Here is a 20,231-nt window from a genome sequence, read left to right as displayed (position 1 = left end):
TGGGTTAAGTTCGTTGTTTAATTCCCCTATTTTTCATATGTCCTTTATTTTCAAAAACACCATTATATTTATACGCAATACCGTCGTTATAGAAAGTTGTCTACACATCGTTATTTTGAAGGGTATATTTCTACATATTCTTTATTTAATTATATTTTATATATAACTGTTTCAAACGTACCGTTTGATACCTCTGATTACATCGTTATGCATAGTTAACTAAATGGCGGTGAGAAAAGCGACATTTATAATCTGTATAGCGCACATTTCTTTGGCCTATGTCTCTTTCGAGTCTTTAAGACCTTTGCGTGCAAGTCCGTTAACAGTTGCATCATATAAATTATGTCGTTATTTCTGTATATACTTTAAGTTCTCTGTACAAAGACGAAAACTTCAATCCACCGCAAGATGCTTTTTCTTAATTGAAACCTTTAAATTCTATTAAATGGAACACTTTTAGGCTAATATTTCGTTTGAAAAAAAAATGTCGTTATCCTGTCGACTAAAATCAAGTGCTACAAAATGTTGATTTTAAGCTATTTGGCTACCTTTCCCCCTTTTATGGGGGGGGGGGGGGAAGGGGGTATTTTGTAACTTAATAAGAACACAAGAATCGCAGAACGTCTTTCAGCACCGATTCGATTTTGGCCGCTGAATATGCTGATCTATTTTTCAGCTACGACCGAAACCGAATTGGTGCAGAAATGCAGTCAACGGTATCTCTTGTGTTCGACGGCGTGGTGCCTGTGATGAGCAGCGAATTCCAGCAAGTCATTAAGTCGTTTCCGGATGTTACTATCGGTGTGAATACGTATGAATTGTTCGGTGACGTCATAGCGCGCCAGTTGACACACACTGCCATCCGGGTGAACACGAGCAATTTCATGGGAGGCGGCGGGATAACGAACCCGCCTAACGTTAAATGTAAGTAGGCTAATATAGCATGCATGTACGCGCTACATATAAAAACATTAAAAACGTGATTGTAATTGGCTTTAAATATAACTTAAGATGTTGTATTAATGCTGAAATCTATACTTTTAATTTTCTTTCTTATATCAATATTTTCATGATGCTCAGTTCAATTAAATTGCTTTTAAATATTACGTCAAACCTCATAAGCTCATTTATTGTTTCGTAATGAAAACTACAAAACTTTGTGTATCGTACGTCATAATTAGAAAATGAACCTCGCTCTGAGAAAACGGGGTTTAATGCATGTGTCGTTCCAGATTAGCCTGTGCAGTCCGCACATTATTTCTGGTAAAACTAGACTTTGTTAAAATGAAAATCATCAAACAGGGACGAAACTTTACGCATTAAGCCCGGTTTTCTTAAAACGAGGCTAAACAGTGCCTTTCTTTCAGAGTATAACGCAAGTATTGAATTATAAGCATGTTTTATTGCTTCTAGCGACAGCGCTGACGCTCGACATTCCCCTTCTGAACTTCACGTTGACGCCGGCCATGCAAAACAGCTCATCGGCCCAGTATATGAATGTATCTGGGGAGTTTTGTAAAGATGTGAGTTATACAGAAGAAAAATTCCCACTCATCTGGGCAAATATTCACTTTGCTTATAATGGAAATCTTAACGAAGCATGTGAAGTCAGTTACAGTTTTGTTTAATCAAATGTTTTTTGCTTGCAAACAGATATGCTGGAAGTAACGTTAACTGGTTTAAACAGTTAATTACAACACTTCTATGAAATCACAACGTCGAAGACTACATAAGATTTGTTTAAAATAATCCAATAAATTCGTTTTATCTGATGAGCTTTTGTTAATACACGCCCATTGTATCTGTTTTGTCAGCATGTCATCAAGCGGTAAATTTAATTAACAGTTTTGGAACTCCGCGTTGTTCAGCCGGGATACAACAAATACTGTTTTTACAGATCCGTGGTTTAGTTTACCGAATCAAAACCTTGTCTCGCTATGCCAAAACTGAATTGTGTTTCCCGGAATACTTATAGGCAGCCTTATTTAACAGTAGTGACGCAGTATGTTAACATTATGATACATACATTTTGTTTCCATCGTGGTTAACTATATACATAATCGAAGATTATTCATGTATGAATTAAATAGTAAATGGAACTTTTGTGTTCCTGCAGGTGAGTGCCTGGTACAGTGACCCCCGCCGCAATTTGTACCCTTACGGGGGCTGCAAGATCACTTCCTTCACGTAAGTATTGGCATTCAATGTTGGATAAAGGGATCGAACAAATTACAGAAAGAATGTGTTCCTTTGTTCGATCCTAAATTGAAATCACTTTAAAATACTTTGAAACTTCGGAATAATTTTCAGAAGATAAATGCATCTTAACATCTACAACTGGTTATTTAAAATAAATATAAAATATTTATTATGTCGCCGATCGCATGAATTAAGACCCGTTTTCCCAGAACGATGCTTATATATGTATTCCTATCTCAGAATGGAATCCAGTGGCATACCGTACGCACACGTGCAGCTCATCTTCGAAGAGATCATCCAGGAGGAGATTAAGAACGTTTTCGTCAGCTTCCTCCTCAACATCATGAAGGAGAACGCCGTAAGGGTTGACCTCCCGGATGGCACGGTTGCCCTGAAGGTCGGTGCCCTGTTCGTGTTCATGGAGTCACTACAAGCGTAGAGTAGCAACGCGGAACCGATTGTGGGAACCACTCCAAGTGACCGGAAATAGCACTTCAAGTTTATTTGTGTAAACTTCTTTATAACTGTATAAATCAAGTGCATTCGTCGGCATGACATTTCTTCTTTTTTTATAAAAATGACTTTTTGAATTTTTCGTGGACAAGTAAATTTGTGGAATTCTAATTTTTTGGAAAAAAAAGGAAATTGTGTCGGTTATTTTGCGATATGAGCCCTGCTTTGTTATAAGGGGGTTTAATGCATGTGCGATAGTGTCGCCTCAGATTAGCCTTTGCAGTCCGCACAGGCTAGAAAGTGACGCCACGTTCCGCTTTTATGATATTTTCGTTTAAAATGTATATTCTTAGCGAAAATACATTTTTTGCGTAAAGTGTCGTCCCTGATTAGCTTGTGCGGATAGTACGGCTCATATGTTTATGTTCAATCGTCCACCCACGATATCAATATAAACTAATGTCACATTAAAGATAATGTTTTTTTCAGTAATTCATAACCTATTGCGAGTCCGGTGGTATTTACTATAAGTTATCGGAAAAACCGTGTTTACATACCTTAAGTTATATTCTTGTATGTTTTTAACAATGTTTGTTCTTTATTTGAGTCATTGATGTCGAACCTATTGCTAGATGCGTGGAACCTACTTAAAGTCTCTCTAAAAAGCAAATCGACACACATTTTAAACATTTCATTGAACTTTTTGTTAATATTTATTTCAACTATAAATTTATAAATAGTCCATTCTTGTGTTGGTATTTGTTGAACTATTAATTTTGTAATATTGCAATTCTTAATTTGGAATATTTTTTGTGTTGGTGCAATTATTTGTCGGTCGGAAATAGCAGGCATCTCAACTACCATCTTTACGTTCAATTTTATTATTGCAGTGTTTGTTTGAATCTTTCAAATGTTTCGTAAGCTTATCGTTTCAGCAATGTTAAAGTAACATGACTACTCAAAATCAACGTAAATTTCAAACAATTGTTCGTAAAAAAAACTTAACCAGTTAAAAATCAGTATTCCTTATGGCAATTGCCGAAATTTCAACGCCAAATGTGGTCTGGTAAAATAGATGTTTGTAGATACAAAATGCTCGTTTTTATTATTGTTTTGCATATTAAATTCCATTTTAATTTCCCGCAACGATATCTATTCATACGACACATGAACACTTACATGGACGTTCGTGTATCGTATGAATAGATATATTCGGGGGAAATTAAAATGGAATTAATTGTGTCACAAAAAAATAAAAACGAGCATTTTGTATCTACTTAAAAATCTATGTAATCATATCACATCTCGCGTTGAAATTGTGGCTATTGCTATAAGGAACACTGATTATTTAGGTGTTAACTTTATTTTACGAAATACATTACGAAATTTCCGTTGATTTTGAGCGTTATAGAGACTTAAAATAATTTTATAATGAACAGATGCCCATGCATTTTATATTTAATTGCTTTTTCTGCTGCTGACAAAGTCTTTGTAAATCAAAATATGGCAATGGTTTGTATTGGGACACTGATATATTAGTTTTACTTTTATATAAGGTATGCACATATTGTGTATTGTTTTAGCGACGGGAGTTTCACAAACACGCCTTTACTGAAAAAATACGATTGTTTAGTATATTGTATAATCAATGCTTGCTGCTTCATCTACTGTAATTTTTCAAAAGCGTTTAATGTAAATTAATGATTCAAAACAAAGTATTAATGCTGGTTATTGTTTTTGTTACTGATATATCTACATATCATTTATATGCGCCGATATGGACACTTTAAGGCGTAAATCTTTTGTTATGAGTTTTACAATCACAAAATGCTGAGATGAATAAAATCTGATTGACAATAAATTATTTGTATTTTATTATTGTATTTATAAAAGAGTGGCCATGTTATCGGTTTGTAATTGATGATAAATGCACATCTTTCTATTAAATATTTTATGAGCATATCTTTTAAACATGACACGTACTTTAAACATAACGTACATTTTACCCAAGACACATTTTAAACGGACTAAATGTACATCGAAAGCACAACAAAACTGCGCAAAGATAATTGTCAATAACGCCTTCATTAGTTGAACAGACGGAAGACATCGTAATAGCAGGTATCAGTTTAGCATAAGTAAGCTTAGCGAATTTGTTGGTTAAAAGATGGATTTCAAACAGGTCATAGAGAATAAAACAAGTAATGTACATTTTAGGTGGATGGCAATATATGGAAAGCGGCACCTTAGGCGATCAAACACCAATCGTTCATGTTAATAATTAGTCAGATTGTATTGAAAGAAATTAAATGTTTACATAAATTAATTGGTATAAGTTTGTTTGTAAACGTTTAAAAGATGAAATTGTTATGATTTCTACTTGTTATCATATGAGTCGTGTTCTGAGAAAACTGGGCATAATGCATGTGCGTAAAGTGTCATCCTAGATTAGCCTGTGCAGTCCGCACAGGCTAATCAGGGACGAAACTTTCCGCTTTTATGACATTTTTCGTTTAAATGAAGCCTCTCTTCGCAAAAATCTTGTTTAGGCGGAAAGTGTCGTCCCTTATTAGCCTGTGCGCACTGCACAGGCTAATCTGGGACGACACTTTACGCGCATGCATTATGCCCAGTTTTCTTAGAACGCGATTCATTTCTTCCAAGACCTATCTTTTGTTTCAAGAAAATAAGACACACACATTCATTATTGTACAGGGAAATTATACTATTCACCGCTTTTCACGGAGTTTCTTTCATTTAAAGAGTAATCGTTTGAAAAACTTACCTGAGTAAGAACCTATTTAGGAAATCTAATCTTACAATATTTCGCTTTGTAAATGAGGTCGTAAATCATCACCCTCTAGACTTCATGCAATACGATGTTAAGCACAAATATGTGTATGGTCTAAGCGTGAAAGTGCTAGTATGGTAATTTCGGAGGACTGTGTTCCTTCATTAGTCCGCGCACACTTCATATACAACTTTATCGCAACGAATAACTACTCTGAATTCTGCATCATACAGCCAGATCAGTCTCCGTAAGTGCTGCAATGTGATTGTCTACATTCCACTATGACAAAAGCATTCATTTTATTCTGGTCGACAAAACGGAATGTTACAGTTAAGACTTAAAGGGTTATGTGGTGATTGTTCCGCAATTGAAAGGCCGGTTCAAGTTCGCCCTTAAACGTAAAATATGTCATTAGATTCAAGAAATCTCAGAAAGGAGTACATATTTAAAATAGTTATACTGTGGAACATTTCAGCGCTGATTCGAAAACTTGTTCCATACATTACTAGTTTAATCGATAATCAATCTTAGTTGTGCTATGTTGACACCTTTAAACGTCTCATCGACATATAGCCTTTATCGCTAACGATACTGTATGCCGAAATTATATTTTTTAATTAAAATAGAATAATTAATTGTGAATCAACATTATAAGTTCAATGTGTAAACTTTTTTTATGTTCTAGAAAGAATGATAACATGTACTCCAATAATTTTTTTCTAAATTTACTATATATTCAGTTCTAATTCAGTTAATTCTATTTTCTTATAGCTAACACTGATTTGAACATAACATGATTGTAAGTAAGTTCTGAATTTTACAAGTTTCGAATCCATTTTCAAACCAATCACAAATCATTTCTTTTTCGCGTGTGCGCGTCATAGCTATTGCTTGCGCACGTCATGGCTATCGCGTGCGCACGCCATAGCTATTGCGAATGCGCGTCATTGTTATTGCGTATGTACGTAATTGCTATCGAGAACCCACGTCATAAAGCCCGCTAAATAAAATATATAGTATGTCTCCTTCACGCCACCGTAGTTATTTAATTTGTTTGTGTTAAAGCGGGTATATACGATTTTTATATGTGCTGAATTGTAAAATATTGATACAAATATGTTATAATAACACACAATATGCAAGAAAAATGATACATTTAAGCCGAATTTTATAAAATACAGCAAATACAAATTAGCGCCCCGAGCCGATTGTGACGAAGATAATTCGTAATTATTTTCCTACAATAACCGATGCATTCGTCTTTTTAGTAAGTGTTCATGTGTCGTATGAATCGATATCGCTGCAGGAATTTCAAATGAACCGTTAAACTAAATTTAGATTCACATCGTACATGCATGATATACATGCTGGTGAATTCGGCTGTACAGCCTTTTTCGATTTCAGAATTAAATATCTGGTTTATTTAGCATTTTTCGACACATGTTCTTCTTAACTTTTATTTTAGTTTATATTGCAATATATGTATAATAAGTTTTTTACACATTTTATATTAATCAATATATATTTGACAAGATCGTATATACCCGCTTTAACTGTTAACCTCATTTTGTAAACACTATTTACATATTAACACAAACAGAAACATCGAAACATTGACTGCAAGATAGTATAGTAAAAATGATAACAAAATGTAAAAGACAAAATCAAAGTAAATGAATGATGCGAACATGAGTCTTAAATCATATACGCATAGCGCGTCTTCAGCCCAGCCTGCACATAGGCTTAGTCTGGTCAGACGCTACCACGTCCGCAAATAAGACCAGAACACGTGACTTAAAGGGGCCTTTTCACAGATTTTGGCATGTATTGAAGTTTGTCATTAATGCTTTATTATATTGATAAATGTAAACATTGGATCCTAAAAGCTCCATTAAAAAACAATAATAAAATTAAAGAAAGAAAAAAGTAACCTTCAACGGGGCCCGAACCACTGACCCCTGGTGCCCTGTAGTAGAAGTCTACCGCTTAGACCATTCGGCCATCCGTTCTCATACGATGCGTGATGTAGTTCATACTTTATATAAGCAATCATCGTAGTTTCAAAAAATATTATGATGCAAACAAAAATCTCCAAATAATTCAATCGTTTCGCGTTGCAACGCTTTTTAATTTTCAGGGTTCTAAACTGTCAAAAGATGAACATAATGGATATTTTGGAGCATGGTAAATATTAAGTATTACTGTTTCATCACAAATATCACAACTCCAACGAAAATTTGCGAATCTGAAACATTTTTTTTTGGTGTCATTTTACCAAAACGTGAAAAGGCCCCTTTAACAGCGAACATCATTGCTCCTGAACGGACTACGCAGATGCGCAATCTTGGATGGGGCTACGCTGGCCGTATATGAAATAATACCAATGGCGGCAAGGCAATGATCATTGGATCTTAATTATGTGCATATTATAACTTAAAATGATATATACAAAAGTATTTTGCATGGGATTATAGTCAAGCTGTTCCGCTTTGACATTGATAACACAAAGGTCCCCTGCCATTAATAATAATGTCAAAGTAGAACAACTTGAAAATACTCATATTGTCTTCATTTAATGACGATAAATCATAGATAATGAGTATTATCCATCAACGTTGTCTACAGTATGACACCGATGTCTATACAAATGTAATTCATTTACAGCTGCACATCGCTGCACCTATTAGTTTCGACACTCGGTTTGAACGACATGTGTAAAATTTAAAAATGAATCATATTGAGCACCATTATTCATATTAGTATTATTAGTCCTATTATTATTTATATTATTTACATAATAATCATAATAATGAACATTATACTCAAAATAAACATTAAACCTACTTTTAATAATAATCACAACAACAACAACAATAATAACAATAATAATAATAATAATGATAATGATAATCATAATGATAATGATACTACTACTACTACTACTACTACTACAACAACTACTACTACTACTACTACTACTACTACTACTACTACTACTACTACTACTACTACTACTACTACTACTACTACTACTACTACTACTACTACTACTAATACAAATAATAATAATAATAAAAATATTAATGATACTACTACTACTACTAGTACTACTACTACTATTACTACTACTACTACTTCTACTACTACTATTACTACTACTAATAATAATAATAATGATTATAATATAGTATAATATAATATAATGATAATAATAGTTAATAAATGGAAAAATAATTATTATTATTGTATTATTATTATAAATATTATTGTTATAAAAAACATGAATCTCATGTAAAAAAGAAAAAGAGTCCCATCGGATAAAAGCGATTGGAAAATATTTCATGAGAAAAAAGAACATTGGAAAAAATCCCGTGGCAAACAATTCCCATGGATATTTTATCAAACAGGATTAAACGCATTTGAATAGCGTAGATTGTTCATCGTTTGATCAAACAACGTGTTTTTGGAAGTTTTGTTACATTTATAAATTTCTTTCAGGAAGAAAATAATCAAATTCGATTTTTCCTCATATAAAATTGAATAATTTCTATTAAAGAAGTATGAACGAACATCAGCATCCGCACAAACACTTTTGCAGTGCTTAAAATCGATCACTAAGCCTAAGCACACGTATAAAAAAATTCAAACTTTCCATGCGAACAACGAAACCTAACTTGGGAAAACGATAAATACAATGGGGAAATGTAAAAATATCTTACGAGAAGACCAACTTTAATAATTAATTTCATTGTGAAAAAAACACCATTTTTAAGTAAAACAACCCACATCTTTTAGAAAAACGATTCTTAAGTTCCTCTTGGTTACCGTGCTCGTCAGTGTTCTCAAGCTGGGAAGTGGCATATATAAGCCATTATTTCTGAAAATGAAAGTAAGACTTTTGAATCTTTTATTGGTAACATTTTGCGATTTAAAAAAAGTTTGTCGACGCAATACCAAATCTGATAAAGCTCTATAGTTATTTTTAGACTCACTACCAAAGTTGCTTTATTTAGTTGACAAACGAACAAAACTGAGGTGATTTCTATTTCGACTCACTAAGATAGCTCAGAGATTTCTTTTTCTATAACTAACATAGCTTTGCTATTTATCTTTTGAGTCATAAAATAGTTTTGTTTGTTTGGCATCATCTGTCTTCCATCTTTACTGAATCTTTTAATACTGTCTACTATACTGAAGAGGGGTGAATACATTATTGTGCTGACTAGTTGGTATGTATTCTAATTTAATCATTATTAAATTTATTTTTTCCCAATAGCTTTGCATTAATGTTTTCTCCATGGTTTTCATAATATTTGCTTAAAATAAAGGATTGATATTCATCGTTTAAGTGAGAGTTGCGGCAATGTATATTTTATACAAAGGGATGAACATTGATTGCTTTATTGAAGGGTTCTGGATCTATTGTGTCAGATGGTTTTGAGTCTTGTTATTAAATATTATTATTATTATTAGACTCTTTGTGTCTGCATTGTGTTTGCGTTAATTGTTATTTTTATATTAATTGTATAACACCAGAGTTTAGAGTACTCACAGTTTGATGTTATTTTGTGAAGGCATTGACGTTCAACACGGGGCTTACAGGTGTGGTGGAAAGCAAGAACCCGGGTCACGAGACGAGCCGAGAGGCCAGGTAGACGGCAATCATAAACGCAATTCGGGGCGCGGATGCCGACATCGTATGCTTGCAGGCGGTCGGAACATAGGGCCTTATCATTTAGACTTTACGTTTATCGTTCGTTAGCGCTTTGTATTTTTGAATGCAGAACACAACTTATATACTATTTTGATTTTTAACAATGGGGACTTTTGGACAAAGAAGAACACAACCCGTTTTACAAATATTTGAAAGAAGATATTATTACTGGATCTAGTTAATTCACACTAAAAAATACTGTCTTTTTTAGACAGTGAGAAAAAGTCTATAAAGAAATGAGTTTTCAGATTGCCTTTAAAACAGTCAATGGAGGAGATTTGTTTCAGACTCAATGGTTGATTATTCCACAGTTTGGGTCCAATTTTGCTCATTTTCCGATGATCCAAAATTGCGTGAATCTGACTGACGTTGTTTTCCATTCGTTATTAGCGATTCGACGTAAAAAGCAAATGCCAACATCAACGACACGCCTTTCGTTGAAAATTATATCGAATATGAATTTTGATTCATACGCCAGCTTGAGGAGTCTGTTCTGGCCTATATCATAAAGAGATTTTAAATAATATTCGACTTTTTGGTAGTAATTATCAGTAGAGAATGCCATTTGGTATTGACCGGTGAATGAACGTTTGGGAAAATTATGAAAATGTATGCATAACGACGTCGGAAAATCTCACATATTTATTGAAAAGTCGAAGGAGAAAAGTGAGACTGAACTATATGATAAAACATTGAACGAATTTGCAAAATCCATGGAAAAGAGTATCTATAGGTTAAATTATCAGTCTGTTATTGAGATAAGATGGTAACCTAACAAGAGAGAAATAAAACTAGTTTACAACATGTGAACACTTTTTTATTTTGATACAGTCTCCCATATCTCCGTGAACGTTAACACTTATAAAACGTGTCCAAGATATAACATCATCATGGTTTATGCCTTATCGATCAGAACCAAATGTGAAACTCGTACACCAGTTTCTTGTTTGAACGTCAAAACGGCTTAATAAACCAAACTCGCCCACACCGACCATATTAGTATTTTAGTCATATGATGTAAGAAAAAACGAACACGTATACATTATCATGGTGACAGTTTATTTACGAAAAATCCAGAATACGGCGGGCGACAACTCGGTGGACGGAGGCTTCTCGGAGTGCGTTTCCGCCAGTTGTTCGGCAACTTTCCAGACGGTTACAATGATTGGCGGTGAAAAGTGTATGACCTGTATACTGAACCAGATTCAGGACGCCAGCAACATCGTCTCCAAGTAACGTTTACAATGTGTTGTTAAAGAATGTCGACTCACGTATAAAATAAGTCTAGACTTATCAGATTAACTTATAATCATGCAACAGAACGCAGGGTGGAACTGAAAAAAAAAGAATTACAATCTGAGAAAATATCCGTGTATCCCTCCCCCTTAATCAGGCAAGACCAGTTTGTGAAAATATAACAATTTTAAACAAGAAACAATCACACCATTAAAAGCGAAGTAGGTTATCTATAATATTACCACAGTGAGGGGTATGGGATACTTTTTTTATCGTCGCTTTTAGTTGAACAACCATTGTTTCCTACTCGTGGGCAGACGAACAGAAAAATACCTCTGTGAAAGTATCTACACAAAACACGAAACAATTCCACGAAGAGCAAAGTTTACTATCTGAAATACAATTTGTCTGCAGTTGCGCCTCCTCCACCCCTACAAGTCTACTGGGGACCATGAACACCAACGGGCTGCTGATGATCTCCAAGCGGGAGTTCACCTCCAGGCGGACTGCTCACTTCTACCCTAACATATTGGAGCTATTCGTTCGCGGGTATTTAGAAGCAAAGGTGAATAAGGCATATCTACAATTTGATAATATTAAATGGTTCCGTATTTCTTTCATGGGCTGTTTTGGTTTGTAAGGTGATCTTCATTGGGCCACAACACGACGAAGATAAATTTCTCCAGATAATAATATGATAATGTCTGATCAGAGTGCTGACCATATGTCAAAACTTCATGCTATATTCAATAGTTAGAAAATGAGCTTATAAAATATTTACTACACAAACTATTAAGGGTTGGCACAGAGAACACAATCTTATTAAAACATTGTACGCAAATTATCTTGGTTTCTAATAATTAATATCATGATTGCAATAAAACTACACACAATGTCGTATATGTGTTTAAGATAGAAGACCAACTTACTGCCGTGTGTACACACCCTATCCCGCACGGCCTTGGAGCCAATCCCGAACGTAAGAATCATAATATATTCGTGTAACATCGATTTTGTCCGGAATACTCCGTACGATAGATATATTAAATTAATCGCCTTAAGATCCTGACTGATGTATACAATAAATCGTCTGATGATCCAGAGTGTAGAAACACACCATATTGAGCCCTGGGAACCATGTCGACCTAGGCATATAATGAAACTTAAATCAAATATGCAAGTTGAACTTTGTGGAGGGCTTTCAAAAACATCAATGCTAATTAGGTAAGTCCCACATTTGAGATGGAAAACCATGGACCGATTCTTTTTTAATTTGATACCATTTTGAAATTACGATATTTTAAATGTGAGGAAAATATTGGTAATACAGCTATATTTGATTAATTATGCCTGTAAATCTTTTACTAAAACAACAGTATACATTTCAGTGGTTATGCCTAGCTTCTTTCCTACAACCAGCCTGCAAAATGCCTACGAGATCGGTCAGCTCATCTTACAGTTCCGCGTCATCAAGCGGGCGGTATTGATGGGGGATTTTTACGTGAACGGCTTCTCTACACCGGCATACAGCGGTTATGGTACGCCTGAGTTGATTTTTAAAAACACTTGCACAAGACATCCCCGAAAGTAATATTTTTTATTAAAAATAATACTTACTAGCACTACACGTAATTCCGAACTACTAGTACGTGTATATTGAGACCTAAGTGTCATTCGTGCGATCTTGAAACATGGTAAAAGGCAACACAAATAGCTCATCACCCATAAATAAGTATGTCAGATAGTCATGTACTTTTCTTTTTAAAACCTGATTATATCAAGAATGTGTTCTTTGTTTCTTTCAGGTGTGTGAAGTTGGCTGTTAGATATTAGCTGTTTATAAGATGTTTAAAATAGAAATGCACAGATGGGCATTGGGTGTTAATCAGATGTTTAAAATAGAAATGCACAGCTGTGCATTGGATGTTCGTCAGATGTTTAAAATACAAATGCACAGCTGTGCATTGGGTGTTCATCAGATGTTTAAAAAAGAAATGTACAGCTGTGCATTGGGTGTTCGTCAGATGTTTATATTAGAAATGCATAGATGTGCATTAGGTGTTCGTCAGATGTTTACAATTTAAATGCACAGCTGTGCATTGGGTGTTCATCAGATGTTTAATATATAAATGCATAGCTGTGCATTGGGTGTTCGTCAGATAATTAAAATACAAATGCACAGCTGTGCATTGGGTGTACATCAGATGTTTAATATATAAATGCAGAGCTGTGCATTGGGTGTTTGTCAGATGTTTAAAATAGAAATACATAGCTGAGTATTGGGTGTCCGTCAGATGTTAAAATAGAAACCAAAATATGTGCATTGGGTGTTCGTCATATGTTTAAACTTTAAATGCACAGCTGTGCATTGGGTGTTCGGCAAATGTTTAAAATAGAAATACATAGCTGCGCATCGGGTGTTCGGCAGATGTTCTAAATAGAAATGCATACCTGTGCATTAGGTGTTCGTCAGATGTTTACAATTTAAATGCACAGCTGTGCATTGGGTGTTCATCAGATGTTTAATATATAAATGCATAGCTGTGCATTGTATGTTCGTCAGATTTTTAAAATATAAATACACAGCTATGCATTTGGTATTCATCAGATGTTTAAAATAAAAATACAGAGATGTGAATTGGGTGTCCGTCAGATGTTAAAATAGAAACGCAAAGTTGTGCATTGGGTGTTCGTCAGATGTTTAAAATCTAAATGCACAGCTGTGCATTGGGTGTTCATCAGACGTTTAAAATAGGAATGAATAGCTGCGCATCGGGTGTTCGGCAGATGTTTAAAATAGAAATGAACAGCAGTGCATTGGTTGTTAATCAGATGTTTAAAATAGAAAAGCACAGCTGTGCTTTTGGTGTTCATTAGATCTTTAAAATAGAAATGCACAGCAGTGCATTGGGTGTTCGTGAGATGTTTAAAATAGAAATGCATAGCTGTGCATTGGATGTTCGTCAGATGTTTAAAATACAAATGCACAGCTGTGCATTGGGTGTTCATCAGATGTTAAAAAAAGAAATGCACAGCTGTGCATTGGGTGCTTGTCAGATGTTTAAATTAGAAATGGATAGCTGTGCATTAGGTGTTCGTCAGATGTTTACAATTTAAATGTACAGCTGTGCATTGGGTGTTCATCAGATGTTTAATATATAAATGCACAGCTGTGCATTGGGTGTTCGTCAGACGTTTAAAATACAAATGCACAGCTGTGCATCGGGTGTTCATCTGATGTTTAAAATAGAAATACATAGCTGTGTATGGGTGTCCGTCAGATGTTAAAATAGAAACGAAAAGCTGTGCATTGAGTGTTCGTCATATGTTTAAAACTTGAATGCACAGCCGTGCATTGGGTGCTCAGAAGATGTTTAAAATAGATGCATAGCTGCGCTTCGGGTGTTCGGCAGATGTTTAAAATAGAAATGCATACCTGTGCATTAGGTGTTCGTCAGATGTTTACAATTTAAATGCACAGCTGTGCTTTGGGTGTTCATCAGATTTTTAATATATAAATGCATAGCTGTGCATTGGGTGTTCGTCAGATGTTTAAAATAGAAATACACAGCTATGCATTTGGTGTTCATCAGATGTTTAAAATAGAAATACAGAGCTGTGAAATGGGTGTTCATCATATGTTCAAATAGAAACACAAAGTTGTGCATTGGGTGTTCATCAGATGTTTAAAATTTAAATGCACAGCTGTGCATTGGGTGTTCATCAGATGTTTAAAATAGAAATGCATACCTGTGCATTAGGTGTTCGTCAGATGTTTACAATTTAAATGCACAGCTGTGCTTTGGGTGTTCATCAGATTTTTAATATATAAATGCACAGCTGTGCATTGGGTGTTCGGCAGATGTTTAAAATAGGAATGAACATCAGTGCATTGGTTGTTAATCAGATGTTTAAAATAAAAATGCACAGCTGTGCGTTGGGTGTTCATCAGATGTTTACATTAGAATTGCACAGCTGTGCATTGGGTGTTCGTCAGATGTTTACATTAGAAATGCATAGCTGTGCATTAGGTGTTCGTCAGATGTTTACAATTTAAATTCACAGCTGTTCATTGGGTGTTCATCAGATGTTTAATATATAAATACATAGCTGTGCATTGGGTGTTCGTCAAATGTTAAAATAGAAACGCAAAGCTGTGCATTGGGTGTTCATCAGATGTTTAAAATGCAAATGCACAGCTGTGCATTGGGTGTTCATCAGATGTTTAAAACATAAATGAACAGCAGTTCATTTGGTGTTAATCAGATGTATAAAATAGAAATGCACAGCTGTGCATTGAGTGTTCGTCAGATGTTTAAAATGCAAATGCACAGCTTTGCATTGGGTGTTCATCAGATGTTTAAAACATAAATTAACAGCAGTGCATTTGGTGTTAATCAGATGTTTAAAATAGAAATGCACAGCTGTGCATTGGATGTTCGTCAGATGTTTTAATTAGAAATGCATAGTTGTGCATTATATAAAACATTTTGATACCTATAATGCTTGTATCGTTAAAGTAAATTTCGGTCATTGAAAAAGCGTTTCATTTTTTGTGAGTCGTCTACGAATCATACACTGATACAAATATTTCGCAGATAATTAAGTATAAAAATTGTGCAAGATAGTGTTTGAGAAGTGTATATGTCTTTTCATTTATTACATTTTCTATCTATATATATGCTGAATGTTTGCTTTAAAATAATTTAAAGTTAAAAACGTTTTGGCACCTTATACATTTATATTGTAAAAGAAGGTTCAGCTAACTACTTTAAAAATAGACATTACTTGGCTGCTTCTATCCTGAATACAGTTATTCACGTGAACCATGAGGAACTGAAAGAAGTTAATCGTATATTAATACTATATTTATACAAGAGTGAAAAAAATTTTAAATTATAACAATTCGGATTTACACCTAGAGTGCCTACTGTATTTAAAAAAAGAAGCCTTGTGAAAAAACCGCGTCGTGCCATTAATTGGCATTATTTGCCGTTTTCATGTTTTACATTGCAAAAAATATACAGACAATAGTAAGGTTCATTGAACCATTTTATAATAAATAAGACACTGTGTGTGTTCTACAAACTAAATATTGCAAGTGTATTAAAATGGACAAAGGATGCGATAATTAAGAATCTATTATACTTCACTTGTAACGTCATAGCCTAAACTGTCTGACAGAAAAATATCAATATGTGCCGACAATACAGATGACACAGAACTAAATATGAGCGAATTGACAGTTCGCTTATACATATCTTAGCATAAACTGTCTATCAGACCATCAGTGTAGACCAACATTAACGATAAAACATCTCTAAATAATGACAAAGCTGTATAATGATATGCTTGTTTTTAATGAATAGAAGATACATTACCGTTCAATGTTTAATTGTATTGAAATGCGTAATACGTAAAAACGAATTCACAAACAATTACATTTTCCAGCTTATGGAATATAACCCAAGAGCGGTTACACTTCACCTTAAAAAAAGTTATGAAAATGGTTAACAATCATAAAATATTGGATGAAACAAATACACAAAAAATACCATGAACACTAGTTCAACAATTAAATTATTCATACTGACCAATGCGGCGTGTGCGATCTGTTGAAAATGTGTACATGCGTTGAATAGTATTTACAATATGCTGAACCATTATCAAATAATATTATTACGGAGTTACCGATTCTCAAATATATTTATTTGTTTAAATTAATGGCAATAGGTTTCTTTTTGTTTATTATTTCGAAACTAAATTAAAATAGGGAACAATATCAGGTATTTTACAAACTATGGAAAATTATTTTCAAATTACATAGCAAAATTGGACTTTGGCAGGGCTCAACATTAACCTAAAAATCAACTTGCCCTGCCGAGCAAGTACTTAGAAAATCTACTTGCCCTGAACGTAAAGCCACTTGCCCAAACATGAAATATCACATCAACTGTAAACCTCATATTTTTTAATAAAGATCATAATGATACACCACAAAACCTTTTTTATTTTTGCACATTTAACCAACAGCAATTAAAGTCTAAATTAAATGCTCTTTGTTTTTTTTTGCACTTGCCTGGGCGGGCAACTAGATTATAAAATCACTTGCCCGGACCCAACTTTTACTTGCCAGGGGCAATAGGACAACCATTAATGTTGAGCCCTGGACTTTGGTCGATACTCACTGTGCGAATTTAATCTAATTGCAATATTTCAACTAGGTGCGGTCGTTACCACAAACTCAGTAAATACAAAATAAAAATCGACAAGGTGTTGCGTTTGTCACAAATTTTGTGATTGTTTCTAGATAAAGGAACTAATCAAAAAGCAACTTAGCGTGTAACCCGATATTTGTTCAGTATCTTGTCCTTATAAATCAATTACTGATTAACAGAAGTAACACATAAAATCACGAAAACGAAACCTGTTGATTCACTGCTCCATTGTTCCGACGTAAGAAATGAAAAGTCTGCGCTATTTTTTTAAATGGTTGTTTACAGGTACCAATCAGGAACCAATGAAACCATTTGCGTAGGTAACCCACAAAACCCAATGATTGTACAGTAATTCAATGTCGACAGGTAAATCCTATCTGTCCAGATCGTAATTGTTATTATTTTTGTCGGGTTTACATACAGGCCAAACACAATACTATTTTGATCTTTAGATTGCACATTACAATCTGAACATATAATAACATACAGAAAATTGTTCAAAATTATACTCTTTTCTATTGTGCAAGTTAAATGCAAATTACTTTATTTTAACCGCTTATTACAAAAAAAATTGTTAAACTTTTAATCATAAAAATTGATAACCCTTATTCAATTTGGTGTTCATTAAACAATTGCAGTATTTTGAATTTCCTTAATTAAATTTGTTTTCCCAAATCCACTAGCCGTTCAATATTCCCGCTGCATACATTTTCACACGGTTTCATTTGATGGTTGACATATGCGCGTAAAATTGCTAGTCATCTGTTTGTTTTCAGCGAGATCACTAGTTTATCTACTACTTAAGCACATACAGCTCATCGTCGAAATAACAATAAAGCAATACTAAATACACATGTTTATGCATTGTAATTATCATATGATTTTTGTGAGAATGAAATATTTAAGAGAAGGCTCTTTATTATTTGTTTAACTAAGTTAAGTAAATGTTCAAAATCCTCAATTGATTGAGAAAAAAAAATGTGCAGTTAAATATTATGTACACCACTTCAATTATGGGGAAAAAATATTCTCTATTATATTATCGGCTCTAAGTTTGAATGCTTTAATACAGAGATCAGCAACAGAGACCGCTACAGTATAGATTTTCTGATCTCATTCAATAATTGTAAAAATTTAAACATACTTGGTCTTCTTCTGTAAACATCAGGTATAAGTGTATTTCTAAAATTATCGTATACATGGCATTATAAAAACAAAAGGGTATTGAATTTCATTAAGGGCACAAAATTTACAAATTTTGTCATTTCTTGGAATGTTTTGGTGACTACCAGTTTCTATAAATAAGACATGAGGAGAAAATCTTAATTTCTTTATAATGCTTCTTAATTTAGAATTTTCACTTTTGTCCAAGTGAATGGATCTTTCAAAAATGGGGTTCAATTCCTTGTTAAGAAATAGTGATGAAGTAACCTTAACATCAGTGCGCCATTATAAAAACAACAATTGTATCATTTATTGCAAAACAGTGCAATAAAGCTGCTAACATAAACAGATTCTGGATATAGTCACACGTCATTAAAACCTTACTCTCGCAAACGTTTTCGAACGTTTGATGCCCATGACATAGGACGAGGGTAATCGGATGCATCTTTACATTGTCTGCGAATAGTATTGCTTAAAATACACTTAGACGATCTTTCGTTGAACAATTTTAAGAAAGATTTCACTAACCGTAAATATCGACATCGGGTATCTACCTACTTCGGCATACAAAGCAGTCTAATTTGTTGAAGCTTTCACATTTAAAAGTCGTTTGCAGAATTTTCGTTTGCGCGCTAAGTATTTTCAGCTTTAGTAAATCCCCACACCTCGCTTCCAAATTAAGAATCGGGGCAACAAAGGCATCACACAGATTAAACATGATTTTAGAAGGTACATTCAAAGATTTCGTAACAGTAAATAATGAGTTCATCGACCTAAGCGCGTTGGCTGACAACGTATTTGTGGCTTGTTAAAAGGCGTGGCTTCTTGACATAACTATTCCTAGATAATAAAAATGTGTTACGAGTTAAATATAATTGCTGTTATTAATTCAATTACATCCCTATTTTAATCTGCCTTCATGAAATATGACAATGGCTGTCTTGTCGATATAGACTGTAATATTCCACTTCGTGCAATACTCAAGCAAATTGTTCAGGGAAGGTTGTAATCCATCAGCGGATTCAGTGATTTATACTGCGACATCGGTGAATAATAAAAGATATGTTGATATTTGATTAATAATGGTCAAAACTATACTTACACATGGTTCCGAGATACATGAATATGGAATAGAATTCTCTGACGTGCTTGAAAAAATACTAATCGAGTATTGTAAATATTTTGTGTGTGTGTAAATAAAATCTGTAAATGATAGCATGGCAATATGAGAATTTGATTGATTACCGCTTAGTATAGAACATCATGTAAAATGCGTTTAATATTGGTGTAAATTGATTAGTATGACAGAAGATCGATATCCTAGAAATGTTTATATTATGTTAAAACGGCACAACAAAATCGGAAGAACTAATTGGATGACATATGTACAAAATATTTTGTATTGTTATGGATTTGCTTTTGTTTGGATAAGTCAAAAGATATGAACTGTTGAATT

At 33.9% G+C, this 20,231-nt stretch overlaps 1 protein-coding gene across 1 annotated transcript in view; it reads left to right on the top strand.

The window, feature by feature from the left end:
• Positions 1 to 4,499, top strand: part of LOC127834336 (fibrillin-2-like) — a 121,919-nt gene extending 117,420 nt beyond the window's left edge. Inside the window, exons 84-87 of the mRNA XM_052360082.1 lie at positions 677 to 924; positions 1,414 to 1,523; positions 2,117 to 2,187; positions 2,440 to 4,499. Coding sequence (XP_052216042.1) covers positions 677 to 924; positions 1,414 to 1,523; positions 2,117 to 2,187; positions 2,440 to 2,638 — 628 coding nt within the window. The 3' untranslated portion in view covers positions 2,639 to 4,499. The remainder of the gene's footprint in view (positions 1 to 676; positions 925 to 1,413; positions 1,524 to 2,116; positions 2,188 to 2,439) is intronic.
• The last annotated feature ends 15,732 nt before the right edge of the window (positions 4,500 to 20,231 follow it).

The sequence above is a fragment of the Dreissena polymorpha genome, chromosome 6 (genome assembly GCF_020536995.1).
Source record: "Dreissena polymorpha isolate Duluth1 chromosome 6, UMN_Dpol_1.0, whole genome shotgun sequence".
Taxonomy (NCBI): domain Eukaryota; kingdom Metazoa; phylum Mollusca; class Bivalvia; order Myida; family Dreissenidae; genus Dreissena; species Dreissena polymorpha.
The sequence above is the reverse complement of the archived record's forward strand: the minus strand, read 5'-3'. Positions and strand labels throughout refer to the sequence as shown.